Below are 19,413 nucleotides of genomic sequence, written 5' to 3' on the forward strand. Positions count from 1 at the left end.
AAGGATAGGACATGAGATAAAGTTTATATTATAATAGAATTTTAGTCCAATATCTCCACCGAGTCGCTTCCGAATTGTACCTAGGCACTCATGAATAGTACCGAAACACTCCCGAATTGTAATGAGACATTTCCGGATTCTACAAAAGCACTCCCAAATTTTACCAAAGCCCTCCCAAATTGTACCGATTGGCTCAAGAATAGTATGGACTTTCTCCCTAATAGCACCAACTCACTCCTGAATAGTTCCGAAGTACTCCCGAATAGGACCAATTCACACACGAAAAGTTCTGAAGAAGTCCTGATTGGCTCAGAATAGTACCGAGTCACTCCCGAATAGTAGCAAAGTACTCTCGGACACTAACAGTTCACTCCCGAATAATTCCGAAGCACTCCCGAATAATACCGAAGCACTCCCGAATAGTACCGATAGGCTTAATTAAGAACAGTACTGAGCCAAGTAGTACAAAGAGGGGTTTCCATTTCTCTAAACTGACCTGGCAGAAGTTAGCCTTGCTGTACGCATCTGTCGAGAGCAGGGAACTGAGGTCTTTTACCCACGTGACAATACGGGGCTGGGCGAGGTAAAGGTGCACGAGGAACTGTCCCGTCAGCCACCGCGGCCATCTAAAACCACAGGAGAGAAGATATTGCTAAGAAATTTGCTTAAAGCAGCATTGCCACCAGTTTACTTCCGGAGGTCCGACGGAAACCTCAACCGACAAAAGGCAAAAGAATCCATTAGAATCCGCGAAATTTTACAGGCCATCCGCTCTTAATTGTCAGTCACATCCTCAAAGACACTTCCAACAGACACACAGCATTTACAATTTTGAAATATTTTTCGCGTTTTCTGTTAAAAATCACCGGAGATTGTTACGTAATCGACCGGAAGTAAACACATGATAATGGCATTGACTCTTCCTTGACGCGCAAAAGTTAATCAATGCCAATATATAAAGCAAGGTTAATTTCCATAATAATTGTAAGGGGTATTGCTGTTCAAAAAGGAAACATTTGACTATAGAAGTCTTACCTTGTTGTGTTGATTAGAAAGTCGACTGTAGTTTGGAGCTGTCTGTCATCGCCGTGGCAACAGAGTAGCAATAGAGGCATGCGACGCCTGATCATTTTCCCGACTAGCTCATTTGCTTCCGCCCTGTCAATAATTGTTTTTTGTTTAATTGTTTACACAATTGTATCAATTGTAACAACACATTTGTACAAATTGTAAGAACACAATTTTATCAATTTTGTTCGCAATCTAACTCTACTACTATCTAACTCAAACCATATTAAAACTAAGACTGGTATTTAGGTTTGACACTAACACGACCCTGGACTCTTGGGCCAAATTGATTTTTGCACGACGTTGCCGCTAGGTAACGTAAACAGAATATTTTACAATCACTTTTAACGTGGTCCCACAAGTTACCTGTGTTGTTCCTTGACATCGCTAGAATCGGGATCCAGAAACGAGTTTTCCAAGCTCTTAAAATCTAAACCTGAAACACGAGAGTAACCGACTTAAGCTACTATACCAGAGTACAATAGCATTAACCCAAACACTTCCTTCATTCACACTTTACTTTCCATCATGCTCCGCGTAGACATAGAAAAGGGGAAGTGTGGCTTGAAGATGCCAGTACTTTAAAGGCTTTGTCACACGTACGTTTTTTCTCTAGCGACATGTCTCGCAAAAAAATTGTTGCAGGTCGTACGCGAATTTTTTTGCGTGTGACACCCCCTTTGCAACTTGTTTTGCATTTCTCAAAGTCGCACGAAAACTAGAAAGCTCTTCTACTTTCTGTAACAAATTGTTTTAAGTCGCAGGAAAAAAACTTCACGTGTGACAGGGCGCGTGCGGCCTGCAACAGTTTTTTTGCGAGACAAGTTTACGTGACAGGGCCTTAACAGATACGTGCGCACATTGAGAAGATGTGGCATTTCCAATTATGTTTACTGTCAAACAAAACGCCTAAATATCTGATATGATATTTTTGCTTAAGACGCCTAAATGAGAGAAGCCTCGGGACAAGGCGTGGTCCAGCTTTGGTAAAGGTGTGAGTGAGGTCAAACGGAAATATCCTTCATCTTGTAGAAATAATAATAATAATAATAATAATGATAATGATAATGATAATGATAATGATAATGATAATGATAATGATAATGATAATGATAATGATAATGATAATGATAATGATAATGATAATGGTAATGGTAATAGTAATAGTAACAGTAATAGTAATAATAATAAGTATTATTATTATAATATAATAATTTAATTAACAATAAATAATTATAACAACAACAACAACAACAACAACAACAACAACAACAATAATAATAATAATAATAATAATAATAATAATAATAACAATAACAATTCCCGCGGGGGGTAAATACCAGGTTGGTGTCTGGCGAGGGATAACCCACCACCTCACAAAAGTGATGAAAATGAGTTCTAATAGTAATAGAGACAACGACGTGAATGAGAACGGAGGTGTTTTCCCGTCCGGCAGAGAAGGTGTGGGCGGACAGGCAACACTCGGTCGTCAACAAACAACTGGCCGTAGGAAGTGGAACAATGCGTTGTATAGAGTTGTGATGGAATGCTATTTTGAGAGCAAACCAGGGACTCGGGGCTACAGGAGGAGGATGCTGAACATTCACACAGTAAGTGATTCACCGTTTCATCTTTCAAGCCACACATTCTGCATAAGGGAGATATCTGTTGTTTTTCTATTTTCCATTGCCGCACTATGTTCTTTGCTTTTAGAGGTAGCGGAGGGTTTTTGTAGAATTAACAAAGGGAGTATCATAAAGGCTTTCAAAGCAATTGAATTTAGGTCTGAGTTGGAGTTAAATTGCTTGAGCCAGAATATTAATTCTCCAATGAACTGTTTGCCCGATTTGCCTGATGGTAGATTAAAGATATTCCTACGGAAATGAAAGACCTCATCATAGATTTTAATGATTTCTTCGCAAAAGTGTTGATAACTGATATTCCCCCACATCTTCGCCTTAATTTCGGAAGGCCGCACGTCAATTAGCGGCAAATCTGGAGTAATTTTGCAGCTTGGTGTTTTTTGTTCCAGTAGACGTCACGGCGATTGATCGGTTGACGCATTTTCAATAGCAGATCGATTAGCTATGGTAGGTCGTGGCTCTTCAGGGAATTGCACTGAAGCGGAAGTAAAATGCATGGCATGAATGGCTGCCTCAGCTCCACTCTTCAGACCTGCGCACACTTGTAGTGCGCCGCTGGCTTCGGTGATATCCTGCTCAGTCACCTGATGTCTCCTGATGATCTCTCCGACTCCGATTGGTCGCACCTCGCCATTGCCCTTGTCGAGTGCAATTAATCGATTTGCCAAAATAGGTTCGATTGTAGCAGGGTCGACGAGCTCTGTACAAAGCTTTTTAGCAAGCGTGGCTATGGCATCGCACAGACTTGTACTGGACTTTTTAAAGGACTTGCCCGCGAGCATTCTTCTAAATCCGTTAGCATCTGGGAGCGCCAGAACCTTTTGTATTGAGTGCCGCTTATTTCACCATAGCACGCTTGCTAAGAATGGAGACATTTATCTGGTGATAGAGAACGTGGGGGATATTTTCAGTTGGACCAAAGACCAGAGATCCTAGCTGGGCTTCCTGTGCACTCGGGTGTTTATCTTGAAGTTGATTCATCACATCATCAGTAAGTGGGAGGATGCCCCCAGAGTCCTGTTCCCGTCAAACCAGGATCCCAGATTTCTAACAGGCGTGGATTTCATTATCACATCATCACCTACGCTTATCCCAGCGATGTTAACCTTTAGCAGTTGCTGTCGAGTCCCGATAATCATCTTCTATGAACTTGATACAAAGATGGTCTCTCCTGTCTTTCAGGGACAAAAGACCAGAGCGAGCTAATCAGTGTAAGTGTAACTGAGCTCAGGGTATAATGATTTTTAGCGAGCGCCTCTGTATTCTCTCTATTGAATCAGAGAGAGATGCAGGCGCTTCGCGTATGCAGCTGCGCCATACTCAATAACAGAGCGAATTGAGGAGCCGAAAACGACCACTAGATCTTCTTGGCATACGCCACGATGAGAACAATCAGTTTGCTAGTGTATATGACCCCACCTCCACCGACGCTTTGCGTACAAGGTGTGAGACATTGCGAGTTGTGAGATATAAGCGTAGACATGTGTGTAGCGTGTAAAAGTTACCTTTCTTCTTACAGAAGAGAAGGACAGCGTTCTTGACTTCTGCCAGCAGCAGACCCGCCATGTGAGAGACCTGTCCTGAGGCTAGGGACAACACAGGCCCTTCCACACCGGCCTACAAAGATAAAGGATAATGTCATTTATGGCATACAGTAATGGGAATGAGTGACAACACGGTCCCTTCCACACCAGCCTACAAAGATAAAGGATAATGTCATTTATGGCATACAGTAATGGGAATGAGTGACAACACGGTCCCTTCCACACCAGCCTACAAAGATAAAGGATAATGTTATTTGTCATCTGTCCGACCACCTGTCTTTCTGTCTGACCGCCACTCACATGGCACTCACCTTGATAGCACATGACTTCTGATCTCTCCCTTGCCACAGTCGAGGGATGTGGAAACATGTCCACAAAAAGTCCAACGCTGCACCTGGACTCAGGCTTCAAAAAAAAAAAGCTTAAGTGAGTTTTATTAGCTCGCAATTCTGAGGGTAAAGGGGGCTGTCATATTCATGCATATTCATATTCATCGCCCGTGGCTATTTATCAAAGTCATTTTATAATAAACCCTTTATAATACTGGATTGAGTTCTCTTATGTGGGAGAACTACAAAATAACCATCGATATGCATAGTTTTACCCTTGGATTATTAAATTAAATCTTAAAATAATAATTCGTAATAATTCATGAAATAATATATCATAATAATAATATATAATAATAATTATATAATAATCATGAATAATTCATTCATAATAATTGATTTTTTGTTTACTGACTAAACATTTGATAGAATGACAACACGGGCGCTGGTAGTGTTTTTTTCCAGTAGACTACAGGGTGTCCCAAAAGTTCGTTCCACTTCTTTACAGGTTTGTATTTTTAAGCAATTACACCTGATTAACGAATAAAATCAAAAGAATGTTCTTCATGTTACTAACTAAAACTTTTTAATTTCAAAATTTTTTTTATTTGTTTGTCCTTTTTCCGCCAAACGCTTCCACGACACTTCCAGACTTTTCAGATAAGTGCTCAAAATACCTCTTTTAACTTCCAGACACTTAAAATGACAGATGTATGTATGAGGGTCATAAGACTGAAGACAAGCATGGAAAAATTAAAGCCGTCTACACTATGCAAATTTGCATAGGATATATCTAACTTTGCAGGGGATATATCTAACTTTAGAAGGCGTATTCTTAGCCGAGCGATTATCCTTTTTTTGTAAATTTTGCTAACAAATAAAGCTTCGTTCATGAGATAGCATTTGAAGCAGAGGAATGAACTTTTGGGGCACCCTGTTGTTTTTCTAGCTTCGCTTTTTTGTCGCCATAGGACATGAAAATTTCCACGTAAACATGCAGGAATTCGTGTTAACTGCGATTTTGCAGGACGCCATTTTGAAATAGGCCCTGGCCCTAGCGTTTTTAAAACATCACAGGTTTCCCGCGCGCTCGCCCTAGGCTCTTTAACCCTTTCACTCCTGGGTACTTTTGAGCAACATTGTAAGAAAAACAGACTGAAAACAGAAACCTCTCCCCCCCCCCCCCCTATTTCAAGTCCAATATTACCAGTTAAGCTAAGCTACCGCTGACCCAAGACGGTATGCCTTGAAGTTCCCAACAATGCACTGCGGTGCCTTTTCTTTCTAGCGACGGCACTGCTACAGCCTGTTGCTTACAATTTCCTTAAAAATTACAGCTTTATCACATCTGGAGAGTGCCTTAGGACATCATGAAGTCTTTTTGGGCATAATTATTGCTGTGCTTATGGATGTTTGCACGCTGAGGTTGATTCAATGGGATAATTCCTCGTCTGGGCTTCACCAAGTGAGAAAGGAATTTTCTGGTGAATGGCCTCATACTCTCCAATGTGGGCCATCTTTGCTACCCAACCTTATTCAAAAATTGTTTGCAGGCTTATTCTGGGTTCCTTGGACCTGGAAATGGTTTGTTTGGCTTCGGGGCAAAGAGACTTATAAAAAAAACTGTTATGATTGTGGGGGAGGAGATTGCCCGCCTGTCTGTCAAGGTGTTTCCAAAACTCCCATGATGCAGTGCAGGCATGCAAAATAGGCTAAACATGGTGACTCGCTTCTAATGGAGGTTCTAGCATTGATTATTGTGACTGATTGCTGTAAAATGGGACCTGACGGAGCGCAATAAAGGTATCTATTTGTGACTTGATCTGTGTTTGCTTGTCTCTATTTGTAGTTCGGAATTTTGTGTCTTTTTTGATAAGAAATGTTTCTAAGTTTAAACATTTGTTTACGAATTGGTCAGAAATCAAGGTTAATATTTTGACAAAAAATTCAATTCTATTACATTGCTTAGATGCGCTTTTGAAGGTCGTCTATGCCTTGGAGGAATCTATGCGTATCCGGGTCTGGTGATGTTTAGTTTGCATTTTTGACGTTTTGGAGTTGGGCCTACATTTTACAGGCGTCTCAGGGCGTTATGGCAATGAAAGACTTAAAACCATTTAGAAAAACGATTGATATGTAGAAGTGCTTACTTGGTGTTGTTCATGTCCTGCGCGAGGATCCAGTCCAAGCTGTCCTGTAGCGTGTCGTAACGTGACTGATGGGTCATAGAAGCGAGCAGGTATGCGCCTGCAGACCGCTCTGTCCCACTGGTCAGCGAGCCACCTTCACTTCCGCATGGTCGGTCGCTATGGTAACAAAAACACAGAATATTCGATCCCAGTGAAATGCTAACAATTGCGTTGTCTTCGAGGTTTAAGATCTAACGGTACTAGAAAAAGAAATTAAAATCATACTTAAAATGTAAAGTCCGTAACGTGTGCATAACGTGATGGTTCGAGTGGCATGACGGAGAAACCTGGAAAATGCGCAATTAGAGATAAAGAAAGAAAACACAATTTCTTACAATGGCCATTGTTTCCTTGTATATCGAACTGATTTTCAAAACACAAATAACGTGAGGCCGAAATGCACATACCCAGATTTTGGCTTTTTAAGAAATTTTTTCCTTGATCATCCTTGTGCTATGTATGGGCTCAGAGAAGAAAAGCTCAAATTTCAATCACACTTAACAAAAAGTCTAATCAATTAAAAAAGTCGCGTTTGATATTTTGTTTGCTATTACTCACTAAGTAATTAGAGAAATTTTTCGCCTTATTAGATGTGAAATGGGCTTATTTGAAGCGTCATGTCATGATTTTCCGTCATGTGGGTCGGAGTGTTTATATTGAGTTTAGGTGACGCAGTTTGCAAACCGCTTGCTCTGTGGTGCTTCGTGTCTCTCACTACCTGTTCCTAGGTTCGATCCCCGGGGTTCAGTTAGTGGGTTCTCTCCCTCGCTTTGAAGGTTCCCCTGGCTCTCCCCAGTCTCCCCCCTGGCTGGCTCTCCCTAGTCTACCCCCTGGCTGGCTCTCCCTAGTCTCCCCACTGGCTGCTTTTCCAATCTCCCCCCTGGCTAGCTCTCCCCAGTCTCCCCCCTGGCTTGCTTTTCCAAGTCTCCCCCTGGCTGGCTCTCCCCAGTCTCCCCCTGGCTGGCTCTCCCCAGTCACCCCCTGGCTGGCTCTCCCCAGTCTCCCCCTGGCTGGCTCTCCCCAGTCTCCCCCCTGGCTGGCTCTCCCCAGTCACCCCCTGGCTGGCTCTCCCCAGTTTCCCCCCTGGATTGATTTTCCCAGTCTCCCCCCTGGCTGGCTCTTCCCAGTCTCCCCTCTGGCTGGCTATTCCCAGTCTCCCCCCTGGCTGGCTCTCCCCAATCTCTCCCTGACTCGCTGTCCCAGCTCAGAATACTCAATTCATCCGCTTTATTTCAATGGCCACGATCGTATCGATAAAAAGCTCTCAGCATCTTCTTTTAAAGAGTTTCTGGTAAAATCTTTGCATACAATAAAAAAGCTCTTTACCTAAACAGTAGCTGTCTTTGCGCCAGAGGGCTGTTACCAACAAACTCCGGATCGACCATCTCAAACCAATCCACAAACAAGCCGCTGGACAGGTTTGCGTGGGCGCCGTCTGAAAGCGGCGCGGTTGATAGTAATGACGTCAACAGATCAGCGCATGCCTTGGTTGTTAGAGATCGCTTGGGTGACCAAGGTTTGTCTGCGGGCTCGCCGGGCTCATGTGGGAGAAGGTAAGCCTTGAGTAACGCTTTGGTGAATTCCTCCAGTAGATGAGAACCACGCATGCGCAGGTTCGACACAGCTTCAGGATAAAAAAAAAATGGAACATTAACCCATTGACTCCTGGCTTTTTTTGAGATTTACAAAAAACAGACTGAAAACAGATACCTCCCCCCCTATTCTGAGTTTTATACAGCCCGTCAAAGTCAAACACAGCTGCACCTAGTCAGCGGTATCCAAGCCTTCCAACAGTGCTTTGTGGTCCCACTTTTAATCCCTCGTCGTTGTGCTGAAGCCAGCACAAGTTGATGGTTGCTTGTATTTTTCATCAAAAATACAGCTATGAGCATATTAGGAGAGTGTCTCAGGACATCATGAAGTCTTTTGGGGCATAATTGAGTGCTTTGCTTATTTATATTTGCAAGCAAAGGTGGATTCATGATGATTTTTTCTTGTTTGGCTTTGCCCGGATGAGAAAATAATTTTCTAATGAATCACCCCAGCTCTCCTAAATGCTGTCTTTTCTGAAACCAAATTGATTCCAAAATTGTTTACACTGCTATTCTGGGTCTGTATGACCTGGAATTGATTCGTTTGGCTTCGGGGTGAAAAGACTTATAAAAAACCATCTGACTTTGGGGAGAGGAGTGTTGACTGGCCCTCCCCTCGTGAATTTTCCCCTGGATCTCCCAGAATGCTTTGCAATACGTAAAGATATTTTCGTGGTTGTACAATCCTTCAAGGAATGGACATTGTGTTTTGAGGCCAAGGAAATGTACCTGGAGGATCAGAATAAAGGTATCTATTTGTGTCTTGAGCTGTGTTTGCTGATCTCTTTCCCTTGTGTGGTATTTTGAGCGTTTTATTGAGAGGGGTGATTCTGCTTTTCTCTCCTTGTTCGATTTGAGATTTGTCAAAGAACCTGTGCTATTATTTGGCTTAAGAGTAGATGCCAACACCTTGGTTGGATGCATATCTGCAAGACCATTTACCCCTTAGACTGATGCCTGAGTATCTTTATCTTGTTGTGTTTATTTTGAATTTATGAATTTTTTGGGTTGTGGGTACTTCCCAAAGCCGGTACAGGCCGGTTGAGGAGTCAATGTATTTACAATGGTCCGAAATTGAGCCCAAGTTGAGAAGAGAGATCAAATCTCAAATCTCCATTTTCTGTTCGAGAAAAGTTGTTCCGAGATAAACGATGTGTACAACAGCGTCGAGGATCATAAAAAAAATTCAATCATATAAGTCATATATGTATTTCACAATTATTCCTCAGGGCACCAAGTCAATAGTGAGGTCAAAGGCCGAACGCGCTATTAGCTCACAGACTGTAAGACCAGCAACTTTAATCATCATAGACGTTTTTTGGAGACGAATGAGATTAAAACAAAGCCTGTACCCACGAGCTATCGCACAACGCATTACGTCTGTTCCCAAATACAGGGTTAACATGCGCCACGTGTGAGTCACGTGAACTCACCTTGCAACACCATATCTCTGTCAAGATCAGAGGCTCTGATTGGCTGTTGCTTGGAGACAAGTAGAAACTCTCTGACTCGCTCCTCGTTTACTTCCGGTCCAGCTGCGATACTTTGCAGGATGACTTGAGCTGCAAATAGAGTTTCAAACTTATAGAATACTACTTCTGTAGCAAGATATCCGAAATTATGGGGTAGTCCACACTAACACGGATTCAAAGGTATCCGGATTCGTTTCGCCGAAAACGCATCACTTGATTCGCGTCCACACTATCGTTTTCGCATCGTGTTCGCCTGGATCCAGCCGTCCAAACTAACACGGATTCAAACGTTTGGAAACGCTGAAAGGTACAGGGTGACGTCATTTTTATGATATACGCATGTTCAAAGCAGCGCGCGCCTGCGATATGACGCCATCGTTTTTATTTTGATACGGATTCGACCGTCCAAAGTATACGGATTCATTTTGATACACTTTCGACTGCGTTTTCAAAAGTATCCGGATTCGCTGGATCCAGCGCGCGTGTTAGTTTGGACAGAAGGCCTAAACGTGGTACAAAGTATACGGATTCAAACGAATCCGTGTTAGTGTGGACGGCCCCTAAATGGAGCAAATGCATTCTTGTATTTGAAAGCCTGTAATCAATCAGTTGGAATGCATCGTTATTCATACGTTGCGCGGGGGATTGGGTCGAGTAGGTGAGCGAACAGCATGCTGGACGATTTTAGAGGACGCAACTCTACATGTCGTCGAACGATGCCAATTTTGATGTTGTTAATCTAAGTAACGAGGATATTCCAGGATCAGAATTGCAAAAACATTTTTTTAGCTTTCATTTAATATTACATCAACATGTTTACGACTTCATGTTTAATTGGGCGTCGAATTGCGTCCCCCAGCAAGCTGTTCGCTTATCACATCGACCTATCCCCCCCCCCGCGCGCAACGTAAGAATGGCGAAAAGTAAAACAAGAGTTCACAAGAGACTCATTCACATTCCTTTCTGATCACATAACTTGAACTGGTTTGTGTTAACAGCAAGACACTGTATGCTCTGGAACTACAGCTGCCGAATTTAAATGCACTGTGAGTCATGCTATTTTCTAAGTACCCGTGTTTAACTCGAAGGGCCATGCACTGTGAGTCATAGTATTTTCTAAGTACCCGTGTTTAACTCGAAGGGCCATGCACTGTGAGTCATAGTATTTTCTAAGTACCCGTGTTTAACTCGAAGGGCCATGCACTGTGAGTCATGCTATTTTCTAAGTACCCGTGTTTAACTCGAAGGGCCATGCACTGTGAGTCATGCTATTTTCTAAGTACCCGTGTTTAACTCGAAGGGCCATGCACTGTGAGTCATGCTATTTTCTAAGTACCCGTGTTTAACTCGAAGGGCCACGCACTGTGAGTCATGCTATTTTCTAAGTACCCGTGTTTAACTCGAAGGGCCATGCACTGTGAGTCATGCTATTTTCTAAGTACCCGTGTTTAACTCGAAGGGACATTAAGGAATAACATGACTTGACGCTTTAAATAAGCCCATTTCACGTCAAATAAGGCGGAAAATTTCCCTGAATTCTTAGAAACTTATAGCAAACAAAATATCAAGTGCGACTATTCTTTAAATTGATGCGACTTTTTGTAAAGTGTCATTAAAATTTGAGCTTTTCGTCCCTGAACTGATACACAGGGCAATGATGATCAAGGAAAAATTATATTAAAAAGCCAAAATCAGGTTATGTGCACTTCAGCCTCACGTTATTTTTGTTTTAAAAATCAGTCCGTAATACAAGGAACCTATAGCCACGGAAGAAATTGTGTCTTCTCTCTCTATCTGGAATTACACGTTTTCCAGGTTTTTCCGTCATGTCACTCGAAGGTGAATTGTACTGTTATAGAAAGACTTGCTCACGCCATTACTCACGTGACTCTGCCGTATAGCGATCCAGCATCCCTAGTTGTTTGCTATAGCTTTGCAGCGCAGTAAGCAACGGACCACCTGAGGTACGACACCAAGGCATTCGTCAGTCATTCGTCAGTCATCAAACAAGATAAGGGTATGCAAGGGGGGGGGGGGGGGGTCAGACGTTAGACACATCCCGTCAAACGCATCAATGATAAGGGTATACAATATCAAGGGAGGGGGATCAGAAGTCAGACACATCATCGATAATGTTATAGCATAATGCATTTCAATTTTGGCACCAACCTCTAGAAGAATGGGACAAAAGTCTTCGCACAAGTTCAATAAACAATGGGCAGTCTTTTCCTTGTTTCTTCAAGGCTGTCTATAAAACGAAAAAAGAGCAAGAAAAAGGTTATAAAAAGGAATGGTTGTATATGATTATAATGCTGGGAAAGATGAATGATAATCGCCAATGCCAATTGTAAATATAAATGGCTGTAATAAATGGTGCTAGACAAATGATGATGATGATAATAATAATGATGATGATGATGACGACGACGATGATGATAATGATGATGATGGTAATGATGATGATGATGATGATGATGATAATAATGATGATGACGACGACGACGATGATGATGGTAATGATGATAATGATGATGATGGTAATGGTTTGTAGGGGTAATCATATATAATAATGTAAATGTAGTGATGATATCTCACTTGTCTTGTCATCAGAAGTCTGAACACTCCACAGAAGAATCCGGAGTTAGTGAACATCGCTTGTCCTGCCCCATCATCAGTGTTCAACAACTACAAACAGAGAGAAAATCAGCACAACACAGCTGGCAACCAAGAAGCATTCCAGCCACCATTTGTCATCAGTGCTGAGAAAGCAGAAACTTTTGTGAATTGTCACGCAGACACGCCTGAAATAATGCTGTTTTTACAGCAAGCTACTGAAGAGGTTTTGAAGAGTCTCTGGGTACCAGAGACTCGCTAATTTACAATGCGCTGACTGCTGACTACGTAGTCAGTAGGGCGCATAGTAAACAAACGAAGCTCGAGACTCTGGTACATGCGGGCTACCCTAACATTCGTTTGCAATGAGACATGGCATACAAGGTGTTCAACACTTGAAAAAGCATTGGCTAAGCTTGAAAGACCTGTAAAATAAGTGTTATACCAAGAGTAAAGAGTTTCGATAGACAAAACGCTTTTACTATCGCTAATGATGACCTAGCCCGAGTATCAGACGTTCATTTTAGTTCATTTTAGAAGAGGGAAAATAAAACTACCATGATGACGGCTATCTTTTTATAACAATGAGAATCACAAAATTTACGTAGACTTTATATTTTAATTATATTCAGATCGTGCTCTCCCCCCGCCCCTATTCACCTAGCCCCCCCCCCCCTTATTCGCCCCGCCGCTACCCTCTTCCCTTTAGATAATGAATAGACCCTCAGCGAACACATCGTTGTTTACGGTAGTCTCCTTTGCAGCCCCCAGTCACACCGACCGCTGGGGGCTGCGAAGGAGACTATGTTTACGGCGAAGGAAAAAAAGTTCTAAAGGCATCAATACATGTGACCTGACCTGTTACACAACAAGATGAAAGATGTTTACACCAAAGTGCCAAGGGCCTATGTACGTAGGCTTTAGCGAGTGTAACGCAATGTCTAGTGTTTTCACCGTGTAGCACTCAGGTTTCTTCACGTACGCTCTGATGTGTGTTGTGTCACGCAACGAATGTATGGTTGTTTACAGCAAAGTGCCAAGACTCTAAGGGCGTCACGTATGTTGAGTTCGTTTTACCATGGAGGGATAACGTTACTTCACGTACACTCTTACGTCTTTTGTCACGCAAAGGCTTCCATGAACGTGACCGTGACCAAACTGGGGTAAACACTTGAAAACACTTTGTACAACAAACGAAATCATTAAGTTAAGATATATCGACTGGATAAAAATCAACAGAAAAAGCAAGGAACAGCAATACACTCATGCCTACAAGCTGCCTCTATATACATGATGAATAGTCTTGAGTCTAAAGCATTTAAAGAAGAAAGTTCTTTTTAGATGCTCGCAAACCTCGATTGTATTCAATCCCCCAATGCAACAACACAAAGCAGTACGTTCTAGCATAGTCAATAGACGGTTTAACTGTTTGAAAATGCGAAAAACTCTGGAAATGTCAACAAGTTTGTTGACCTCGAAGATCGTTCGCTTCACTACCTCCTCGTCTACAGGGACCAAGGCTAAATTCATTTCAAAAGGATAATACCCGAACTATAGTTATATTTTTTCTGACCTCAACATTAAACCATCTGCTAGATTGATAATATGCCAAAACGTGAGCTTCGCTACACGCTTGATTTGATCACAAAAATAGCCTCGGGGGATTCGAGTTTTGTTATGTAACAACAGAAATAAAATCCCTTTTGGCCTCATTTAAGAAAAATAGCCTAAACTAGAAGCTTTATTCATGAAACAGCATCGGCTTCTTTATATGTTTGGTCATTAAAAACAGTATTCAAGAGTAAAATCGTAAAATTCTTAAACAACAACAATTCCAAATGAACAACTTATAAACAAAAACAATGTTGTTACATAACAGTGCAAAATGAAAACCACGAATTCTCGCATTAACAAACACTCAATACCCAGGGGCGGATGTAGCATTTCGCTAAACATAACCCTCAAGATATTTTTCTCTTTGAAAAAATATTACAGGCTTATATAGCAAGACTTGTTCTTACGTGACATCGACAGCACAACAATAAAATGCCTCGAATTTTTAGCACTCACAAAAACACTTGATGATGTGACGTTCAACGTGAAATTATTTTATAGCATAAATCGCCAGTATAGCCCAAAAACAAAATACCACAAGATTTGCGTCAACGAAAACACTTGAATTCGATTACTTCAACGTGAAATTATTATACACCATACGTCGCCAGTACAATAAACAAAATACCGCAAGTTTTGTATCTACGAAAACACTTGGATACGATGACTTTCAACGTCAAATCTAGCTAGGCCATATTGTATGGTGCATGTACTTAATCTGTCACTTTAATGCTATGTTATATCTCCATGCCAGCAACAATACGAACATAGAAATATTTTGCATATTGAAGTGATCACAAAAAAATAAGCCCAATTACCAGTGGTTTTTATCACCATAAATAGCACGGTGCTAAGAATCATTTGATCGTTCACAAATCATGAAAAGGCTGCGATTTCAGTTCATTGTAAACTGATGCTAAGTTCAAACGTCGCATTATCCATGAGCCGTATTCAATGCAAATGCATGCAAATGAATCGAGTCGATTGTTTTATCTTCGTTTGCACGCATTTGATCTGAATACGGCTCATGGGTAATATGACGTTTGAACTTAAGCGTTTGACGCACGCGTGTTTATTACTGTATATGAGCGCATTATTGCAGACTCGTACCCAGTCGTTATTTGCTGTTTGCGCGGACATCCACAGGATCCTGACCGTCATGCATCGCGCGGAGTCTGGGTACGAGACTCGCAATATTGGCCTTTTGACATCCCTGGATAAGGCAAAAGCGCAATTCTTCAAACGTTGTGATGAAAGTTATAACATAAAAATAAAGATGAATCTTAATCAATTGCAAAGTTTGTAAGATCAGTTTTTACCGGACAGTGGCTACATATGTTCATTCACAGTGTTACTGTGAATTTACAAAAAAAAAGTCCATCTCGCAGATTTTGAGAATTTATTCAAGTAAAAATTTTGCCTCGTGTAAACTTGCATAAAACTTTTAAATTTGGCTTCAAAGAGTAGTAAATTTAATGCCATCTGATGAAGCAAGGATTCATTAATAAAGGTTGAAATAAACTGCGAAAATCTTCTAGAGGCAATTCAAAATGAGCTGCTTAGTCAAAACAGTTGTAACCCGCCACCCTAAAGGGAAATACTAAATTTCATATCCCACTTTCCGGAAATACAATTTGATATATCTCATTTTCTGGAGATATCATTTGTATCTAACTTTAACGTTTAACTTAAAGCCTGAAATTTTAATATAGGAGGCGCACATTCTCACTTTTTAAACAATCACCAATTGTTAAAGTTTGATACTTCATCACTACTATACTTTTAAAAGTGTCTCAGGCTAAGTTCAAACGTCGTATTGTCCATGAGCCGTATTCAATGCAAATACATGTCAATGAATCGAGTCGATTGTTTTATCTTCATTTGCTTGTATTTGCATTGAATACGGCTCATGGATAATACGCCGTATGAGCTTAGCCTGAGATACTTGAATAAATAAGCCGATGGGAATGGGTGCATTGGTAACACAGAAGAAGCACGTGAAAATGTGTTTTGTCTGACACATTTCAGCCTTTTTCCACTCTCATTACTTTTGTTAGGCTAAGTTCAAACATCGTATTATCCATGAGCCGGATTCAATGCAAATGAACCGAGGAGTTGATTGTTTATCTTCATTTGCATGCATTTGCATTGAATAAGGCTCGTGGATAATACAACTTTTGAACCTTGCTGTATAATAATGTCCTTGGTCAATTTTCTACTGTTTCTAACCCTGATATATCCTGGGTACTAGAAACTTTTATCGTCCAGTGACGCTCAGCCAAAATGCCGTGACGAGCGAATTTTCGCTCGCTTCGCTCGTCGCGACATTTTGGCTGAGCGTCACTGGGCGAGAGAAGTTTGGAGGCTCTGGTACCCAGGGTAGCCCTTATAATTTCATTGCAAATTGTTTGGAATTTAAAGCCAAGTGCTAACACATTATTTTCGGTATTGTTGTCCTAGCCGTCGGCAATATGGCGGCTTGATTGGCCTTCAAGAGACGTCAGAATGACAACACGATACCACCTGCTCGGCAATAATACATGCAAAAAAGGTCCATAATCTTACTGCGTTTACGCACATAACACAACATTACGCTAATATTATGTTAGCTAAACATCTGACAAAGTAAACTCCCTCATCTAGCTCTGCGATAGCTGAATTGCTGTCAATTATTATTTGGCAGGAGAAGAGAACCGAAGAATATATTGATTTTGTAATTTTGCAATTTGACGCAATGGATGACGTGATGAAAACGGCTCTGCTGACGTCATCCAGTTTAATTAATTTGCTTTTACTTGTCGTCAAACTGAGCTCTATGCAGCTGTCTACCTTAAGATTCTGCTTACCTTTCCTTTCTTAAGCTTCCTTTTGTTTCCTTTTATTTTTTACATGGCCTTTCCTCTCTTCTCTTCCAATTCCTTTTATTTCACTTCCTTTCTTTTACTTTAAATTTTTCATCGATTTATTTTGATTTCCCCTTCGTTTTATTTCAAATCTTTGTCGCCGCGAAGCTTGGAGTCTCTGGTACCCAGGGTAGCCCTTATAATTTCATTGCAAATTGTTTGGAATTTAAAGCCAAGTGCTAACACATTATTTTCGGTATAGTTGTCCTAGCCGTCGGCAATATGGCGGCTTGATTGGCCTTCAAGAGACGTCAGAATGACAACACGATACCACCTGCTCGGCAATAATACATGCAAAAAAGGTCCATCATCTTACTGCGTTTACGCACATAACACAACATTACGCTAATATTATGTTAGCTAGACATCTGACAAAGTAAACTCCCTCATCTAGCTCGGCGATAGCTGAATTGCTGTCAATTATTATTTGGCAAGAGAAGAGAACCGAAGAATATATTGATTTTGTGATTTTGCAATTTGACGCAATGGATGACGTGATAAAAACGGCTCTGCTGACGTCATCCAGTTTAATTAATTTGCTTTTACTTGTCGTCAAACTGAGCTCTATGCAGCTGTCTGCCTTAAGATTCTGCTTACCTTTCCTTTCTTAAGCTTCCTTTTGTTTCCTTTTATTTTTTACATGGCCTTTCCTCTCTTCTCTTCCAATTCCTCTCATTTCACTTCCTTTCTTTTACTTTAAATTTTCCATCGATTTATTTTGATTTCCCCTTCGTTTTATTTCAAATCGTTGTCGCCGCGAAGCTCGGAGTCTCTGGTACCCAGGGTTCTTCCGTTTATATTTCAGTTCATATTGAGTGCTCTAAAACTCTACATGAGTTATGCTAGTAGACCAACCGGCGTGTACTCGCGAAGGTCTTATAGGGGAAGAGCAGAGGATGTCATAAAATAAGACAATTTAGTGCAAAGACATTTAGAGCACGTTTTTTTACTCGTGATTCCGGAATGAGAATGATTAGAATAGAAAAAGCGCGCGTTACAATACAATAAAACAATCCAATAATTTATTTTCCGTCGATGACGTAAAGAGTGGTGACCCAGTCTCACGAGTTCAGGGAAGTTTTTGGTTAAAAGCGGGTATTCGTACCATGGCACCTGGGGAGAAGGGGGGCATAAAAGATGGGTTAAATGGTTGTGATACGGGTAGAGGTAGTTGGCAGGGGTGAGGGCGGGAGGGTCATTGTGGGGAGTTGGACTATATGGAGTGTACGGGATAGTTTTCGGTTGAAAGCGGGTATTCGTACAAAGGCACCTGGGGTGGGTGGGTGGGTGGTGGTAGTGGTGGTGGTGGTGGGGGGGGGGGGGGGTGTTAGGTGGATAGATTTCGGTTGAAAGCGGGTATTCGTACCAAAGCACCTGGGGTGGGTGGGTGGTGGTGGGGGGGGGAAGGGGTGTTAGGTGAATAGATAATCTGGAAAGGAGGAAAATGTGGAACATATATGATGGCGTGGAATGGCAAGAAAGGGGATGACAAAAACAAATATATAGAGTTACAAAATGGAAAGATGGGATATTTCTTAGAGCTCTTCGAAATGTAAAGCAACCTTACGTGTATTCTAGCACAAGGTTTATCATCAGGAGGTAAGACCAGGTACTAGTCAAATGCGAAGGGGAGGAATAAAACTTGGAGCCGAGGGATGCTAGGGGGTGGGAGGAAAGATGGAGAAAGTCTAGTTCGTGGTACAAACGCTCAACAACACTACTGAAACACTTACATTACACATTACATAATAATTCTAATTATGGGTGGAAAAAAGGTATGATTTACATACAGTTGCTGCATTGGCATTCCCATTCCGGAATGGAATGAAGGCAATTCCACCCATTCTGCTACCTGTAGCAGAATGACTCGAATGCCATTCTGAACATTATCTACCAACCATTCCAATTCCAGAATGATAGCAAAAAACGCGCCCTTAAAGGAATGCATTCAGCCGTCATTTTGTCATCCTAGCAAGAAAGACGTGTTTGTGATATTTTCGATTGAATGAATAATAAATTTTCTTAATTGAATGTTATCTCTGTCTCTATATAACTTTTATTCCAATATGGAATAAAAACAATAAAAGTGCGTTGCTGGTTACGGTTCTTTAAGTTCAGCTATCAGGGGCGGATCTAGCTTTTCGCTAAAAGGGGGGTTTGGCTTATTGACACAGGGGAGAGGGGGCAATTTATTTTGTTAAATGTGGCTGTCTGGCAGCCTAAAGGGGGGTTTAAACCCCCTAAACCCTCCCTCTAGATCCGCTACTGGCTATACCTCCTGAAACCAGAACATAGAGGTTACTCAGAGGTCCACATAAAATATAGCGTAGAGTATTTTCATGGGTAAATTGAACTTAAGTTGGTTTAAATGTAATACATGCAGAATATGGTTTAACAAGCTGTTTTCAACCAGTCAAAGCGTATGAACCAATCATTTTTAAAACGC

The 19,413-nt window shown here is 41.3% G+C and overlaps 1 protein-coding gene across 2 annotated transcripts in view; it reads right to left on the reverse strand.

Annotated features, from left to right (window-relative positions):
- The window catches only part of LOC5510129 (integrator complex subunit 1), a 66,186-nt gene that overhangs the window by 7,026 nt on the left and 39,747 nt on the right, over positions 1-19,413 (reverse strand). For both annotated transcript variants that reach the window (XR_007305219.1, XM_048719740.1), the window contains exons 35-45: positions 12,433-12,522; positions 12,007-12,085; positions 11,722-11,796; positions 9,799-9,927; positions 8,100-8,397; positions 6,735-6,890; positions 4,567-4,660; positions 4,217-4,328; positions 1,435-1,504; positions 1,036-1,158; positions 497-626 (exon numbers count right to left, since the gene is read on the reverse strand). Coding sequence is in view for 1 of the 2 variants with exons in the window: in XM_048719740.1 (XP_048575697.1) it covers positions 497-626; positions 1,036-1,158; positions 1,435-1,504; positions 4,217-4,328; positions 4,567-4,660; positions 6,735-6,890; positions 8,100-8,397; positions 9,799-9,927; positions 11,722-11,796; positions 12,007-12,085; positions 12,433-12,522 (1,356 nt within the window). In the remaining variant the exon portion in view is untranslated. The remainder of the gene's footprint in view (positions 1-496; positions 627-1,035; positions 1,159-1,434; positions 1,505-4,216; positions 4,329-4,566; positions 4,661-6,734; positions 6,891-8,099; positions 8,398-9,798; positions 9,928-11,721; positions 11,797-12,006; positions 12,086-12,432; positions 12,523-19,413) is intronic.

Source organism: Nematostella vectensis, chromosome 12 (genome assembly GCF_932526225.1).
Source record: "Nematostella vectensis chromosome 12, jaNemVect1.1, whole genome shotgun sequence".
Taxonomy (NCBI): domain Eukaryota; kingdom Metazoa; phylum Cnidaria; class Anthozoa; order Actiniaria; family Edwardsiidae; genus Nematostella; species Nematostella vectensis.